The sequence below is a fragment of the Myiozetetes cayanensis genome, unplaced genomic scaffold (genome assembly GCF_022539395.1).
Source record: "Myiozetetes cayanensis isolate MyiCay16 unplaced genomic scaffold, myiCay2020 scf1, whole genome shotgun sequence".
In the NCBI taxonomy this organism is placed as follows: domain Eukaryota; kingdom Metazoa; phylum Chordata; class Aves; order Passeriformes; family Tyrannidae; genus Myiozetetes; species Myiozetetes cayanensis.
The window spans coordinates 2,889,523-2,906,994 of NW_026086604.1; the positions used below are offsets into that span (position 1 = coordinate 2,889,523).

The 17,472-nt window shown below is 40.4% G+C and overlaps 1 protein-coding gene across 9 annotated transcripts in view; it reads left to right on the plus strand.

Annotated features, from left to right (window-relative positions):
• PTK2 (protein tyrosine kinase 2) overlaps positions 1 to 17,472 on the plus strand; it is a 188,481-nt gene that overhangs the window by 146,963 nt on the left and 24,046 nt on the right. For 5 of the 9 annotated variants that reach the window (XM_050330652.1, XM_050330596.1, XM_050330612.1 and 2 more), the window contains 9 exons: positions 951 to 1,007; positions 2,437 to 2,457; positions 3,563 to 3,660; positions 6,170 to 6,254; positions 8,781 to 8,881; positions 10,161 to 10,276; positions 12,333 to 12,433; positions 13,297 to 13,386; positions 14,714 to 14,918. In XM_050330652.1, the coding sequence (XP_050186609.1) occupies positions 951 to 1,007; positions 2,437 to 2,457; positions 3,563 to 3,660; positions 6,170 to 6,254; positions 8,781 to 8,881; positions 10,161 to 10,276; positions 12,333 to 12,433; positions 13,297 to 13,386; positions 14,714 to 14,918 (874 nt within the window). The remainder of the gene's footprint in view (positions 1 to 950; positions 1,008 to 2,436; positions 2,458 to 3,562; positions 3,661 to 6,169; positions 6,255 to 8,780; positions 8,882 to 10,160; positions 10,277 to 12,332; positions 12,434 to 13,296; positions 13,387 to 14,713; positions 14,919 to 17,472) is intronic. The other 4 variants (XM_050330607.1, XM_050330629.1, XM_050330637.1 and 1 more) reach the window with 1 other exon arrangement.

The window sequence follows — 17,472 nt, forward strand, 5'->3', positions numbered from 1 at the left end:
GGGCTTTCCAGTGTGTGATCAACCACAAAAAACTGCACACACTGGGTTTGAAATGATTCAATTCTCTATGGCTTTTGAGTTGGTGAGTGGATTTGAACAGCCTTGAAGTAAAAAATTATCCTACTATTGTGGACTGGCATTATAACCCCTGGAGGAATTTATGTGACCTTCAGGAGAGGATCTGCACACGCTGGAAGTTCTTTTAGAGCGAGAGCAGGACCTTCTGATATGACTTGACACCATTTAAACCATTTTGAGAACAGATGATGTAAAAGTTGTAAGTTTTAAACAGAGGAAGAAATACACTGCCATTTTTCAGAAAAAATGTGGGAAGTTGTTTTCAAACCCTGTCCTCAGCAAAACTAATGGTGAATTTCCACTAATTAAATAAAATTGAGACTAATGCAAGAAAAATGGGTGTAAGGTGATAGTGTGGTTTAGAAGGTCTTTGTGCTCTAGAAGACTCTGTGGTAAATAACTCACCTGGCCACACTGACAGAAGGTGGATGCTGCCCTGGAACATCATTAGTGTCTTCTCCCTGTTTGACATGAAAAGCTAGCAAACTGTTTTTCATACTTTATTGAAGGTTTTTAATTGAAGCAATTTAATCCATTAATAATGTTTTCTCCTCGCTGCAATGGAATTCACTGTTAGAAAGATTTTAAGCCAGCAATTTAGATGGGTTTTTAATGACAGAACTGGAATTTTTCGAATACAGATGAATCTTCCTTGTCTGAATGCATCTATGTGACGTAGTGTAATTGGCACTGGGGTCATTCTCATACCATGATTTATGCATGAGCAAGTTTTATCCATGCTTTTGTAAACGTGTCCCAGCAATGCTGAACTTGATGGTTGTGACATTTGAGCCTTGATAAATTGGAAGTGCTGTGCTGGAGAATTGTTTTCATCTGCTTTTCCCGAAACTCTTCAATTCCTCCCTTTGCAGAGACTGATGACTATGCAGAGATTATAGATGAGGAAGACACTTATACCATGCCATCAAGTAAGTGCAGTGGTTAATTTGGGAACTTTTCTATCCAAAAAATATTTCAACCTTAAATAATATGTGTACAGAGAAAATGTTCTTTATGATCTTGGGAAAACTCATAGAGTCGGTGATTTTCAAGTTCGGGTTTTGAATCAAATAAAACCAAATTCTGTTTTCCTGCTGTCAGTGACTTCACAGTGGAATTCTCTTGATGTCTCAAAATGTAGTTTTATTTGATTGTGATGCTGATCTTAAAGACTGGATAAGGTCTCTGTGATAAGAGCAGACAATTTGGAAAGCTTTGTGCATTGCTGTCTAACTGTATCTCACCTTGCTCTGTGACAGACGTGCTGCTCTCCAGTTCCGGGAGAGAGGAAAACTCAACTGAGCCACATGGCAATTTTGTTAAAGATGAAAGACTTCAGGGACAAGAATAAAAATTCAGAGTTCTGCTGAGTCTTCATCTTTGAAGTAAAAACAGTGATGCTGTAGCCACCACAAGGATTTTTGCCTTAATGGCCTGTTTGAATTATAATATAATCTGAAATCGAGGCTCTTTCATTCAACAGCAAAGTTCAATGTTCCTATTTTAGAAGTTGTGCCTGCGAAATTCTAGTTGCATTTTGGCAACCAGGAATTTCTCCAGAAGCAGCAGACAGCCTGTTGATACACAATCTTGCAAAAACATGACTTTTGGTTAATGCAGGAGGGGAGGGTGCTGCTAAACTGGTGCCATGATCTGCTGAACAGCCATCAATGTCTGTGAAGTTTTCTGAGTTTCCCACTCCCCCCATGTGGCGGGAGTGTCTCATGATCACTTCAGTGTTGACAACATCGCTTCCACTACTGTGGAAAATATTTGAAAAGCAAGAATATATGTTTGGCAAAACATATATTTTTGAGTGTCAGTATTTGAAAAGCAAGAATATATGTTTTCCAGAAATAAACAGTGTGTTTGGAATGTCTTGCAGTAGTAAGTCACTGCACGATTCTGTTAACATAATTGCAGGATTGAAACATGCTGTGATAAATTATATCCTTTAGTTTTTATTAACAGATTAACTTTGTGTCATTTTTTTTTTCCCACCCCTAATCTTTTTATTTAAAATCTCATGGAAGTAATTACTTGTGGGCCCAGCCCTGGATGGTGCTGAACACTTGAGGATGACTTCAATCCAAAACCCATGAGGTGGGGGCTGTGGAGGGAAATTCATTAAGTGCTTTGCTGGATTGAAGGGGACTCAAATGTTCAGCTCCCAAAGGACTGAGCCAGTGAAGATGATGAGAACACACCTGTGACTTCTGCTAATGTAAACTTAAAATTGCATCAGTATATTTCTTCATCTTTTAGAAAAAAAAATGTTAAAAAATGTTTGTCCTTGTCTTGATTTTTAAGAAGGTCCATCTAAGTAAGCATTTGATTTTTCTCTTAATTGCACTGCAGAAAGCTATGGAATAGATGAAGGTAACAGGAGACCCTTTACCCATCCCTGTATGCTTGCAGTTTGGAATGATGTGGAATTTTTAAGTTTACTATTCACTTTCATTTAATAAGCATTATTTATTTATAGTTAAACCAGTTAGCTTTGGGATTTTAAAGAGGAAAATGCAGTACTTAAAAAAAGAGATGAAAAAGGCATTTATCACCTCGTTATCCAGCTCTAGATGACATAATTTCTGTAGTGTGAACGACGTTCAAATCAAGGTTATGAAGTTCTAAGCTGGTTGGTTATATTTTCTTCTCTGAATAACACAAGTGAAGGTGAAAACATATACTGTACGTGCTTTTCTGCTATTCCTGAACTATTTTTCCATGTCTGCAACAAATTAAATTGCAAATGAAGTCATTCAGTTGCAATTGATTAAATGTTTTGCTGAAGTACTGAGCCATTTGTATCAGCAATATTCTCAGCCTGTTAAACCATAACATGAACAAAATTGCACAAATCCACCAAACATCTCAATTTTGCTTCAGTTACACACTGACAGAGGTGTAGTGCACTCAAAATTTTGCTCTTCCATTTTATCCTTATTTACCATGCTCTTATTTCTGTTTGGTTTTTTTTCTTGCAGTTACCTCTTTAAATATTCTCTGGGCTCTTTTGATGGTTCCAAAACCTAAAATACCACATGGTGGAGTTCTCTTAACCATCCAGAGGGATAAGGCTGTGTTTAAAATCTAGGCTGTATTTAACATTGGCGTGGCCCTAAGCTGTTTGCAGGCTTTTGTCTTTCACCAGCTGTAATTAAGAAGGCTTCAATCATTGCCTGTTGCACTTGAATCAGTGCACAGTAGCCGATTTAGCAGTTTAGATTTCACAATTCCTCTCCCATTGCTTTGGTTCAAACAATTGTTTCCGAGGTTTAAGAGGTCTCCACTGTGTGTGCGTGTGTGTGTGTGTGTGTGTGTGTGTGCAGCATCTGCATAGGTTGGTGTGCTGCAAACGTTAATCTTAGTTCTTCATATGTGAGACATTGAGTGACTTAACTTTTGAGTTCTGTGTCTTGTGGATTACTTCTCTGCCCTCGGTCAGCAAACTTAACGTCTCAAGTGCGTTGTGTTCTTGTAGCCAGAGATTATGAAATTCAAAGGGAGAGGATTGAGCTGGGGCGCTGCATTGGGGAAGGACAGTTTGGAGATGTGCACCAAGGAGTTTACATGAGCCCGGTAAGCCTCCTTCTGAAATAACAACAAAACAAACAGTAAAGCTTTTCCGTTAAAAAAAAATAAAAAAAAATAAAAATAAGCTGTATTCCTTAGAGACCTTGGTTTGAGTCTTCCAGAACCAATACAAATTTACTGCTCTGACCGTCTCAGTGGATCTCTCTCAGAGAAGTTTATTAAAAGTTACTGCTTTTTCCTGAAAGGTGCAAAATGCTTGGACACTGATCCACCTAAACACCAGCACACAAGAGTCACCTCAATGAAACCAGGGAGGTTGGCAGCAATTGTGTAATTCAGGCTGGTGTTCATGTGTTTTTCTAGGCTGCAGCCACAAAGACTTAAGATTGCCATTTAAATAGATCAAAATGAAGTTTTGTGGAAAAAAAAGGCAAGACAAGGCTGCAAAAATGAGTTAATTTCAACCAGTTTCAGGCTTATAATAAAGTAACTCTGCAAGTGTAAAATGAAGATTTGTTTCATGTCAGAAAAAAACACTGAAATTTTTGATAGACAGTACAAGAATGGACAATCATCTAGTTCTGACATCACAAACACTATTTATTTCCAAAGAACAGGTGGTTGGTCAGGGTCCAGGGCTCAGTGGGTTAATGTTTAAGTAAGTAAGGATAAATTTTATCTATTTCAGGAAAGTTTGAAGTCTGTTCTGGTACCTTTATTTAGAAAGCAAACCTGATACACTTTGCATTTAGGGAGATTCTTATTTTTCATTTAATTCTGTCCAGGTTAACAGGAGTACAGAGGAGTGATGCTTCACTACTCCTGGGGCATGGTGGATAAATCTACAGCTCTGTAAAACCAATTAAAGACCCTTTTCTGTTGTTTTGAGAATGCTGGCTTGTCTCCATTCTTTTTGTGAATTGGAAAGCAGATTTTACTCAGGCATCCTGTGTCTAGTATGATATTTTTAAACAGCAACCCGCTGATTACTTTTATTAATAAAATTTTACTGCATTGGAATACGTGAAGGGAAAACAGAAAGTTGATGTCATTAAATTTTAATATTCTACTCACTGAGTGTAACTTACACTCTATGAAGAAATCTTCCATAGACAAAAGATTAGTTCCAATAACATGATAGTTTTTCCATGTAGATGTTCAGCTTGTGTGCAAAAATACAGGGGAGGTTTCTTGCCTCTTGTTCTGCTAGCTCGGATTTGAATCTCAAAAATTCCTGTTCACTGCACTTGTAAAGTTCTTGTTCTGGTGACTGTGCAGCATCCACCTCTTCTGGAACGCTGCTCTCTCCCAGGTGTTCCTGAAGTATCCCAGGCAGCCTGTGTTTGTAGGATACTGAGTGGAAAATGGGGGTGTGCAAACAGGATCGTGTCAGCAATGCCAGTAAGACTGACTTTAATCCTTTTGATACTCCTGTTGGTTATGAGATGTTTCAAAAACTTGATGTGTAACACCAGGAGAGGGATGGGTCTGGCAGGCATCCAGAGGTCTCATCCAGGGCTGATTGTTCAATCCTGCTTTCCTAAGAGAATAAAATCATGATTTACCACCAGTTTTTCAGTCAGTTTATGGGCATTTTATGTATGAGAAGAGGATTTAATCAATATTTTCCCACTAAGTCAACTGTGTTGATCTATGTTGTGGGCAACTTAGAAAATAAGCATTCAAGCCTGCAGAATATAAATACTACTCTAATTCTGGTAATATTTGTACAAATAGATGTAAAATAGAGCAATCACGAGCAGACATAGAACATAACTGTGAATCTTCACCTCTCAGTGGCCTTAAAAACTGGGTTTTCAGGACATGCATCAACCCTGTAGTCTTTCAGGGAAAGGTTCATTTGCCCAATAAAAGATGGACAATGTAATGTAATGTAATGTGGAAACTTAGTTTTAAAACACTTCAGCCTTTTTCAATCCACTAAGAACTTCTCAATTTTCAGTATTCAGAAGATGAGCAATTATGATGGGAAAATCTGTTTGGTTTTGAAAACACATCGTTCTTTTTAGCTTGGTTTTAAAGCCTTGATCTGACTGCTTGTGAAGCTAATATGTAAAAATCTTTGGTTTACTTTCCTTTGTAGTTTGGGTTCACAATTGCAGCAAGTCTTTCCCTCTACTTGGCTTTCCAGGTTACTTGCTTGCATAAGCCAAGTGATATTTTTAGGATATATCTCCTCGTTTCCCTGTATTTTTGCTAAATATTTTCAAGAGTTTACCATCCTCAATAACACAAAAAGTTCACAGTGCTCTTCAGTTGAACTTGCCACCTTTTGTCATAATTTTTGCACAATATTAACATGGTTTAAAACAGATTAAATATTTCCAAGACACATTAGATGTAAACATTGTACATGAGGTGTCTTGACTATAATGACACTGAAGCTTTCACAGTGTGATTTCTTAGCTAAAGGTATTTTATTTAATAGTAATTTTATTTAGTAGTAATTTTCTCCAAAGCAGTTCTTGCTGGAATTTTAAAGGACAGCTTTTGATGGGCTGTCTCTGAGTTATTTCTCAATCGTGTCTTTCAGGAAAATCCAGCCATGGCCGTTGCAATCAAAACGTGTAAAAACTGCACCTCTGACAGCGTTAGAGAAAAGTTCTTACAAGAAGCCTGTGAGTATTAAATAATTTTGTGGGGATCACTTTTGTAATTGCTCCTTGCAGAGACTATGACCACCTGTGCCAGAAACTTCTTACATTGATGCAATTCTTTTATTAATAAATAGCCTGATATTTTCCTCTCCAGTGATAGGTGACAGGAGAGCACTTTACATCCTTGCATTGCCCGTGTGTGGGATTGTCTGTGGGTTCCTTTCCCAAACTAAATGGAGATGTCTGACTCCTAAGGCTTTAGAACCATTTTTGGCATATTAGAGATCATCTGATTCTCTATTTCCTTCTTAATTATTTTTTTCAGTGTAATACTTCAGAAGGTCAGGTAGTTGTTTTTGCTAGAAATGTTATGTCAAAGAGAGATCTGCTTTGAAAATTCAGAGTTAAAATTTATGGGAGAATAAACCACTTTTCTAAATAATTGCCCACAAATGGCACATTTCATACGTGGAGGAAGGCTTTTTGTTGAGATGAATAGGAACAGAAAACTTTATAAGAATATTAAAGGTAGCGATTCCTCTATTGTTTGGTTTTGTAAGCAAATTAAGATACAGGACTTAAGCCTTAATTTTTGCCTATTATCCTTTGCTATTGTATATCTATAAATGTTGTAAAGGTATTGTATTATGTCAATAAATTAATTGGTTATGGTCAGATGCTACGGTGTATTTTATTCAGTATTCCTTTATTCAAGGATTTTTTCCTAATTGTTCAGAAGATCTGTGTTCACAGCTAATGACTTCTTACTTTTGAATGTCAGATTTTTTTCTTAAATTATTATAATTTTTCCCAATGCATTTCTATCTGTTGGAACAGTAAAAACCACTGCTTACAGTAATAACTCAGCACTCACAGGTAGGCTGCTGTCTCCTAACAATGTAGAAAATAATTGCTCATTGAGTGCTCCCTATTATGCCTTTGAGTTTGACAGATTAGGAGATGCCACTGTAGCCAACAGATAAATAGTGCTTTTCCATTTTGATTTAATAGTTCTGCCATTTTTTTTCTCTTTTTCATTCTAATTCCCATCCCTTGCCTTTGACTTGTGTTCAGATGGCAAACTCCTTTAGAACAGTTGGTTACTTCACTGAATTGATAAATTTATTTTCTAATAATTTAATATTAGGAATATTCTGATATTTTGGTGGTATTTCAACACTGCAGAGGTTTAGCATTTGTTACTGCCTGTATGACATTTCACCATGTTATTTATTCCTTTTTATTAATGTTTTAAGCTGTGTCAGTGATGGGAATGTTTCTTTTCTTGGGGTTTTTTTTCCTCTGTATTATTTATAACATTAATATTTTAAAGAATATGTTCTCTTAAGTTTGCCCCATTAAAGTCTTCTTTGCAGGACAGTATGTTATTAAACTACTGTAACTGTCAGTCTTATGAGCAGAATTGCCCAAAGCTTTTTGTTGGGGTTTGGAGGCACTTTGGTTACCCAGCTGCTGTGTACCCACATGCAGAAGTAGAATTCAGAGCTTTTCAGAGTAAAAATCCAGAAATGCCTGGATTTATCTTGGGATTAGTTTAAAGCCAAAAGAGAGCAGGTTCTTCTCCTGCCTAATTTTAGGCAAACTGAAGCAGACTTTGCAGTTTGGTAATTACCGTGTATCTCTGCTGACATTACAGACTGTAAATGTAGAAGAGATACTACTTGAGGAGCAAATTAAGGATGTTTTGTCAAGAATACATTAAGGGTGTATTTAAAGACATGTCTTTAAGGATATATTTAAGGATGTTTTTGCCGTGCCTGTGTTGGGAGAGAAGAACTTAATCAAAGGACTGATGTTTGATTTAAACTGCCAAATACATCTCCCCAAAACATTAACAAGCCTTCAGGCAGTCTCTGAGGTGAGCAGTTCCAGGATGAGATGTGGAGAACTCCATCCCTGGAGAGGTTCAAGACCAGGCTGGATGGGGCTTGGAGCAGCCTGGAAGGTGTCCCTGCCCCTGGCAGGGGTGTTGGAACTGGTTGATCTTGATGGTCTCCTCCACCCCAAACCATTCTGTGATTCTGTGATTCATGTGGTAATACTGCATAAAACATACTGTGACTGCACTGCTGAGGCTGAAAAGTTAATTCAACCCATGGGAAATAAAATGAGATGTGAATGTGATGGTTAAGTAAGGCTTTTGTTTATGTCATAAGCTGACAGACATTTATTTCCAGGAATTGAATTATACAGACTTTTTTCTTGCCTCTTCTTCCAGTAGGAAGGCCCAGGTTAAGTGGCCATGCACTGGTTTGTCAGGGCATTCTGTTGACTTAGGTTATGCTCAGCCAGGGCTGAGAGCCAGACCCTGACTTGCCTGGCACCTTCCACGGCAGTTTGCATTTTCGTGAGTGGAGAACAGTACAGACAAAGCAAACTGTGTTTCCCACTGCCCACAGCACACGAAATGACCAGACATTACTCCTTGCAACAGTTGTTTCAGGCTGCTTCAAGACCTGTGATTGTATTTTCTTGGTCATAGGTGAAATGCTTCTTAAGCACCGACTCGTTTTCGTTTCCTTTCAGTAACAATGCGCCAGTTCGATCACCCTCACATCGTGAAGCTCATTGGAGTCATTACAGAGAACCCAGTGTGGATAATCATGGAGCTCTGCACGCTTGGAGAGGTAGGAACAACCCTCCTGCAGCTTTGGTCTCCTCTCTGCTGGCTCACAGATCGCTTCGCAAAAGGCTGAAAAAACACTTCCCCAGGACTAACACACGATATCGAACGTGGTATCACAGTCACTGGTGGAATTATGGGCTGAGAAACAGGAGCAGCAATGTTTGACCTCCTCCTCCTCTGGGGGAACTGCATCACCTCATTCCAAAGCCATTTAGTCAGAGTTTTCAGAGAATTTAATTGCAGTTCCAGAGTGTGAGAGCATGACCTCTGTCAAGATGATGATGATGTGATATCATTTAAACAGCATTTGCAAACGTACCTTCTAGAAGTGAAATTGTGGTATGTCTTTTATTCTTCCTGAGTAACGCTGCATTTTCACTTCAAATATGGTGGGGTTTTTTCTGTAGAGTGGAGGCCCTAGATAAGATGACTTCCCTCATCATTTTGTTTTTTGGATGAATGGTTCAAGCAAAACTAGAATCTCGCTCTGTATAATCGATTAGTTTTCTTTGAGCCGCATGTTTCTGAAAATGGGAGCTGCAGTGACATTTCATTTTGCGTTGTGTATTGTCATTGTAATTATCAAACTGCAGTACATTGTCCAAAAAAAAGGAGAGGAGGGAGAAAAGGCTGTAGTGGAAAGTCATTTTCTGCCCGAAAATTACAGATTTCCTTTCCAGTGCCCAAATGACTTTTCAAAAGCCTTGTTTTAATGTTTAAGGAGATTCAAGTGCCACCTTCCAGTAGGTCCTAACTGCCTTATACTGGGAATATAGCTTATGAATATCCTGCATTGATATTGGTACTCTGTGTCAAATCCAATTGTTTTAGCACATGTAGGTTAAAATAATGCTTCCAAAACAATAGTGATCTACTCAGTGTTTGGCTTGGCCAGGTACTGTTAAGTTCTTAAAAATTATTTAGGCTGTAAACGTGTGCTGTACTCAAGGGTAGAGTCAATAAAAGTCCAGGAGGGCTTCTCTGTGTAACAGCAGCAGCAGCAGATGCTCTTCAGAAGGAGCCTGAAAGCAATGCACAAAATTGCTGGGGTTTTTTTGTTTGGCTAACCCTTTTCATGTAGGAAAAAAAAACCTGGTTGAATTTAACCCAGAGTTAATTTTGTTCGTGGGGAGTGATTTCCTTTTCTCATCCAACCTTAAGGGAAGGAAGTCATGGCCGTCAATGCTCGTGTAAACTTTACAGTTTGAGATGTGCCTCGTTCAGACCTCGTTATTTTTGGTTCTGATTTCTTCCTGTTCCTTCCTTCCTTGTGCAAAAAGCTGCGATCGTTTTTGCAAGTGAGGAAATACAGCTTGGACCTGGCCTCTCTGATCCTCTACGCTTACCAGCTGAGCACAGCGCTTGCCTACTTAGAGAGCAAAAGATTTGTACATAGGTAAGATTTCGTACATATATATGTGTGTGTACGTGTCTCTTTTTATATGCAGCTACTTTGGATTTTAGGGAATGTCATTTTTGCCAGAGGCTTCCACCGGAATTACACCCTTTTCAAGGGTGACACCTGCTGGCCCACTCCTGGATTGACTGGGAGCTGGTGCCGGATTTTAATCGGAGTCGTTTTCGACTCAGTTGTTGCTCTGTGGTTACAGGATTTTTTTAAAGCTGTGAGTCAACTGTAATCTTTCAAATATAGAAAAGCAAAACAAGGGCAGATGGTTTCTTAAGTAAAGAAGAGGGGAAACAAAATATTTATAAAATACAAGTACTTGCTTAACCAGAAAATGAACCTAAATTTCCTTTGCGGTGTGTTTTGAATTTTATTCCCTTGAATCTGAACATGAGCTTTCTAGGGAGAAGAGACTGCTTTCAACCTCTTATTGCATGCAATTAAGAGTTCACAGCACTCCAGTTTATTAAGTACCATAAACTTTCAACCTCAGCTCTTTATTTGTGTTGAAATACATACAGTCAAATTCTATACATGTATTATGATAATGTGTATGTAAACACACATAAAGTAATAACTATATATATATATGCACAGATATTTATATTAAAAACATTGCAAATAGCAGAGCCATGGGATTGTTATAGATTGTTGGATTTTAACTGGCTGCTCATGGCTTGGACAAGTGAACTCTTTGCTGGGTTAGGAACTGGCAGGCTCAGAGAGTGGTGGGGAATGGTGTCACACCCAGTTGGAGTCCAGTCACCCGTGGTGTTCCCCAGGGCCCAGTGTTGGGGCCAGTCCTGTTTCATATCTTTACCAGTGATCTGGACAAGGGGATCAAGGGCACTCTCAGTCTGCTGGAGGGCAGGAAGGCTCTGCAGAGGGATCTGGACAGGCTGGATCAAAGGCCCACAGCTGACAGTGTGAGGTTCAGCAAGACCAAGTGCCAAGTCCTGCACTTGGGTCACATCAACCCAGCCACAAAAGGACCTGGGGGTGCTGGAACAGCACCTGTGCATGAGCCAGGGTGTGCCCAGGTGGGCAAGAAGGGCAGTGGCACCAGGGCTGTATCAGCAATAGTGTGGCAGCAGGATCAGGGCAGAGATTGTCCCTCTGGGCTGGGCACTGGTGAGGCCACACCTCGAATCCTGAGTCCAGTTCTGGGTCCCTCAGGACAAGAAAGACTTTGAGGGGCTGGAGGGTGTCCAGAGAAGGGAACAGAGCTGGAGAAGGGTCTGGAGCACAAGTCCTGGGAGGAGCAGCTGAGGGATATGGGTGGTGTTTAGCCTGGAGAAAAGGAGGCTCAGGCGGGACCTTCTCACTCTACAACTCCCTGAAAGGAGGTCATAGCCAGGTGGGGGTCGGTCTCTTCTCCCAGGTAACAAGTGACAGGACAAGAGGAAACAGCCTCAAGCTGCACCAGAGGATGTTTAGATCAGATATTATGAAAAATTTCTTAATTAAAAGGGCTACCAAGCCCTGGAAGAGGCTGCCCAGGGCAGTGGTTGATTCCTCATCCCTGGAGGTATTTAAAAATATGTAGATGTGGCACTTTGGGGTCATGGTTTAGGGATGGCCTTGGCAGAGTTGGTTTAATGGTTGAACTCGATGATGTTTCCCAACCAAAGTGATTATATGATTTCAACCAAGTAGCTGTTTATTTTAACTGTAGCAATAAACTCAGAAAACACAACTCACTTCAGTGAAGTGGGAGAAAGCAGCACCACTCAGTTTGCTGCACTGACATCACTGCTCAAAGCTAAATCTGTCAGTGCTTAGTCACATCTGCTGAAATCCAGAGTCCACAGACACATGTAAGGCAAGTTGTCTCACCTGGGAAACTGCAAGACAATAGTGCCAAAGTCTTTCCATAATCCCTGTGGTATCACTAAAATCTGAGCTCCTTATTAGGAAACCTTCACAGGACTGAGAATTTAAACCCGTTCCTTACTTTTACAGGGCAGGAGGCAGATTTTCTTCAGGTGGTACTTCACCACTTTGCTTTTAAATTACTAGAAATACTGTTCCCTCTCTTTGGCAGGGATATTGCTGCTAGAAATGTGCTGGTGTCTACCACTGACTGTGTGAAACTGGGTGACTTTGGTTTATCCCGATACATGGAAGACAGTACTTACTACAAAGGTAAGTTGACACTCTGGGTCCTTCTTGCAGGACAGTTAGAACTGACAGTATTGAGGAATTAACCAGATTTCCTTGGTTTGGCTGTTGTATTTGTATAAAAAGGCAAGTTATTCACAGTTTAATAATGGCAGTAAATTCCTACATAATGTGTTCAAGAAGAAGGATCACAAGGTCTGATTTAAGTTGGAAGAAGTAACAAGTTCACACGTAGGTACAGATAAATGTTGAGTCAGTGCTGTCAGTTATGCTCCCTACTTCAGCTGCCACTGAATTTGAAGCCTACATTTTCCCCATTTTGGGTGGAATACTGAGCTTCAGTGCCTCCAGCAGCTGAGAGATGTCCTGCAGTGCCTGATAGATGGGAAGTGCAGCAGGAGAATAGAGATTTTGCATGTTGGCTACTAAACAATAGTATTTCAAAGCTGGCATATATTGTTAAAGCACATATTCATAAATCTCATCTTCAGTATGTTTCTGGTTGCAGTTATCTATTTAAAAATATCTTTTATCTGTCCCCTTACACTTCGTTATATTTCCTTGTTTCATTTGTCCCGTTTCACTGAGCTGCATTTCGGTTTTTAATTGCTGAGAGGGGAAATAATTTTGATGTGATCATTTCTTGGTGTGCTTTTGGGGTTTGTCGTTGAGGCCTTTATTGGGAGGTTTGGGGGATTATTATTTTTTTGGGGGGTTGTTGGTTCTTTTTTTCTGTTTTAGGTAAAGCCAAACAACCTTATTTATCGATACTTGAAGTGCTTCACTGGAGATGGGGTTTGCCTGGGAATTGTTTCACTGAGAACCAAATCTGTGGTTTGAGCTCAGTAGCAGAAATAACAACCTGCCCTCTCTTGCCTCCCCTGCAGCTTCCAAAGGAAAATTACCTATCAAATGGATGGCTCCAGAGTCAATCAACTTCCGACGGTTTACCTCAGCTAGTGATGTGTGGATGTTTGGTAAGGGAACACCAAATGGTGGGGATTCTTTACTGTCCTGCTGGAGAAGCTCAGTGTTCCATTTTAACTACTATGAACGCATAATTTCCAGATATTTGGCACAATGTTGACTGTACTTCCTGAAAATCCAGTTTCTTCCAGCATATTTTCCATCTTTGTGGGGTTATTTTTCCCCTTTTTCTACTCAGTAAGCCTGAAGTTTCATGTGCCTTTTTACCTCTAGTAAGAAGCTGACAGAAATAAAGGTACAAGGCAATTATTTCATAGTTATACAAGGAGATGATTTTCTTCTGTTGGTTGTGTTTTGGATTTTTGGTTTTGTTTGGGTTTTTTTTGGTGTTATACCATTGTCATTGCTGTTTCTATTTTGTATTTTGAGTTTTATGGTGATATACCTTGCTTAATGCATAACTCATCCTACATTTCTAGATCTTTAATGCCTGATTCCCACTTAATTTGTCTTTCATAGCTCCTGTCAGCTTACAAAGTATGACCAGAAGCTGAATAAAAATGAGGCTAAATGGGCATATCCTGAAGCTTTGATCTTTTTTTCCTAAATATGTGAGGTTTTTTATGAACCTGATCACCTGTGCTCAAACAGGTCCAGACAACTGGTCTGGGCAGATGGAACACAAACTGTGTTTGGGAACAAAGGTGATGAGACTTGGAATAAGAGCAAGGAAAGTCAAATAAGAGTTCACCCTTTTTACAAATTAAAACTTGAGTGTTGGTAAGTGAGGGGTGTGTAACAGTTTGAAGAAAACTCTAGTACAGTCAGAGTCAGAGAAATGACTTCTAATGTAAATTCTTGGCCAGTCCTAAAGTGGCAGACGAGGTTTCCTTTGTGCTTTTAATGCTGTTTCAGTAGAAAGAGGGTTTATTACATAGTCTCAGCACAAAAAAATCTGGATCAATGCCAGCATTAAAAACACCCTCAAAGTGGAGATGCACTCTACATGTCGAAACAGGCCGGTTGGAGCGAGTCAGAGGGAAAAGCAAACACGGCTCATTCCACCTCGTACGAGAGATTTGAGTATGAGCAACCCCTGTGACTTAGAGCAGGTAAAGGTAAAGGCAGTGCAGTGGGAGGCCAGGCTGTGGGTGGTGCTGCCTCATCAGGAGGTGAGGTTGGTGCTGTGTGAGTGGCTCTGCTGCACAATCACTCCTCTGCTGCCGGCCGGTGAGTCCAAACCTATTCCCGGGCTGCGTGTTTCGGAATAAATCGCGGTGTCAGTACAACGCTGGGGGTCGTTTCTTTGTTTTTTAACAGGTCTTCTGGTTTGCTGACAGTGGGGAAAACTCTGCTTTGTGTGTGTGTGTTTCTCAGGTGTGTGTATGTGGGAGATCCTCATGCACGGGGTAAAGCCCTTCCAGGGAGTGAAGAACAACGATGTGATTGGGCGGATCGAGAACGGTGAGCGGCTCCCAATGCCTCCAAACTGCCCTCCCACCCTCTACAGCCTTATGACCAAGTGCTGGGCCTACGACCCCAGCAGGAGACCCAGGTTTACTGAACTTAAAGCACAACTCAGGTAGGGTTTCACTTCTTCTGGAAGGTCGTTTCCTTGTTCAGAAATATGTATTTTGGCTTTCTCTTCTGTCGTGGTGTTTTCTTTCTGTGGTAAACGTGAGATGTGGTGTGTTAAGTTTTATCTTGGGAAGGCCAGGTGGTTCTTAGTCTTTTGGAAAACTGGACCTTATCTGCTAGAGAAAATTAGATTAGGCAGTAAATTCACATAACTGGAAATATGAATCACCTGCTTTCTCTCCCAAGAAAAACTCCACATTTGACTAGCAATTTGTTTATAATTTTAGCTACAATCCTTGGGGAGGGAGGTAGAAAGAATTTGGAGTGATTATCCAGACAAATGGGGTAAAAATGTGTCTTTTCCTAAATAAATGAAGCATCAGGTAAGTGCTGTTGGAAGTTATTTTCATAGCACGTATCAGAGTAGTTGCACAGACACAGCTGTGACAGGGCAATTACAAAGCCTGCAATAAATGCAGCATCACTGACTAGAAATTCTTTTGCCCTTTGTAAACCAGGATATTGGACTACCTTTTGTTTATCTTGCAGTGAATGTGAGCACACACCTTGGAGACCAGTCCAAATTCACACCTTAGTTTATTCTGCAATAATAAATATATCCCAGTGTCCATGTCTCCATTTCACCAGCCCTGAAGTGGGAGGGATGTTTAAACTTTGAAACCTCACTGAGATAATGGACAGACACATTTGATATTTGTGACCTAATTGGGTCACAAATGTTGTGACCTGCGGATTTTATGAGTGCTCAGTATGTATTTTGCATAAGTCAATACAGGGTTCAAACAATGCATAGGTGTTGTACGTTGACAATCCACTCTTGGATTTATTTAATTCAGTGCCAAATCCTTCAGTTTTATTTTAGTTCTTGTTTCAAAGTTGTTCTTTGTGGCATGTTTTATTTTCATAATGTCATTCTTTGCTGTCACTGGATGTTCATGGTTCAAGATAAATCACCGGTGGTTAAAATAAGGGACAATTTGAATATAATTATGGTGCTGTTTCAGAGTTGTTATATGGATAACTTAAATACCTTTAAGTTTTTTTCCTATTTCTTAAAATTTCATACAGTTTCACCATCTGTTAGTCTGGGAGCTCCTGTGTAGACTAATAATTTACAGAGCTAGAGGAAGGCTTATCCCTTATCATGGATAACTTAACCATTGTCCTCTTGACTGTGTGGAGTTAACCACAAAGGAAGGAATGGCAGGGCTGGGTAGGGATTGAAAGGAAAAGATGTTTGGGGAATAGGTGGAAATTGGTTCACTTGATTTTTTTTTTTCCTTTTTTGGTTCTGGAGGAATAGGATTCTTGTTAATTTGCAGTCAGGTTGTGCTGATAACTTAAAGCTGGTTGGCCCAGGTGAGAATGAAGCCCTGAAAAATGTGACTGGGAACATGGCTGTGGTGTGTAAACCCAAGCAGGGAGAGTATCTCACCGGGAAGGATAGAGGATGAGTAAATCCAGAGCATGCTCAAGAGCTTGGCTCTCCTCAGAACCAGCACTCAGGACATGTGGCAAGTGAGGGTCTCCTTTGGTTACACACCAAGACCTGTCCCACCGGTGAGCTCTGAAACAGGCCATGCAGAAAGGCTCTGGAATTTCCATGCTGGCAGACTCTCAAACTTGGACTGCAAAAGGCCCTGAGGAGCTGGCCCTCGCTGTGCACGAAGCCCAGCTTCACCAGGAGATTGGATTCCACACCTCCAGCAGCCCCTTCCAACCTAAACCATTCTCTCACTCAGATGGAAAATACACAAAGGTTGGCGGGTTTTTTCTGCTTTGCTCATACTGGGAGATTTGAAGCATTGCTTAGAGGACAAGCCTCTCTCCTGGGGCCACTGCAGCCCTAAAATCCGTTTTTTACTCTGTTCCCACCAAAGCAGAGCTTTCTACCACTCCAAACTGGTGACCTTTATTTCCCAAAGTTGGGCAGCACGGTTGTCCTTGGGGCTGCTTTGCGCCACTCACGGACAGACTGAGCCTCTCGCTGGAAAGGTTGCCAATTCCCTGATGATGAGGCAATCTCAGGCAGCTAGGAAAGATTGGGTTTCAAAACTCAAATTCCCATGAACTTGCAAAAACAACCCATTTCCCTGGTGGCCTTTCCCTGTGGTGTTGCTGCTGCTCGTTCTGGGTCCCGTCCAGGGTAGTCTCTTCAAGCTGAGAGCAGACTGGATGTTTGCTTGGAGCCGGTGCTACAGCACTGCAGCATTCCTCTCTGGTTTAATGAGAAAGACTCCGTGGCTTTGGGGAAAATCTTCTGCATCTGAAATAGCACTGATGGGACCAGAAGCGTTTCTTGTGGCCTCTGTTATTTGGTGCTTTTCCCGTTTCATAGGAACAGCTGCTTTGCACAAACTGTATTTGCAGCTGATTGTGCAATGCAAAGGTGCTGATTTCTGTACAATTTATATACTGTTTTTTGTTATTACATATGAATTTATGTAGTGGTATTAGGGTAGTAATTTTTATAGCATTTGATCTGTCTGAAGTGGATAGGGTTGAGTCAGTCTTCCCAGCAAATGCAGAAACAAATG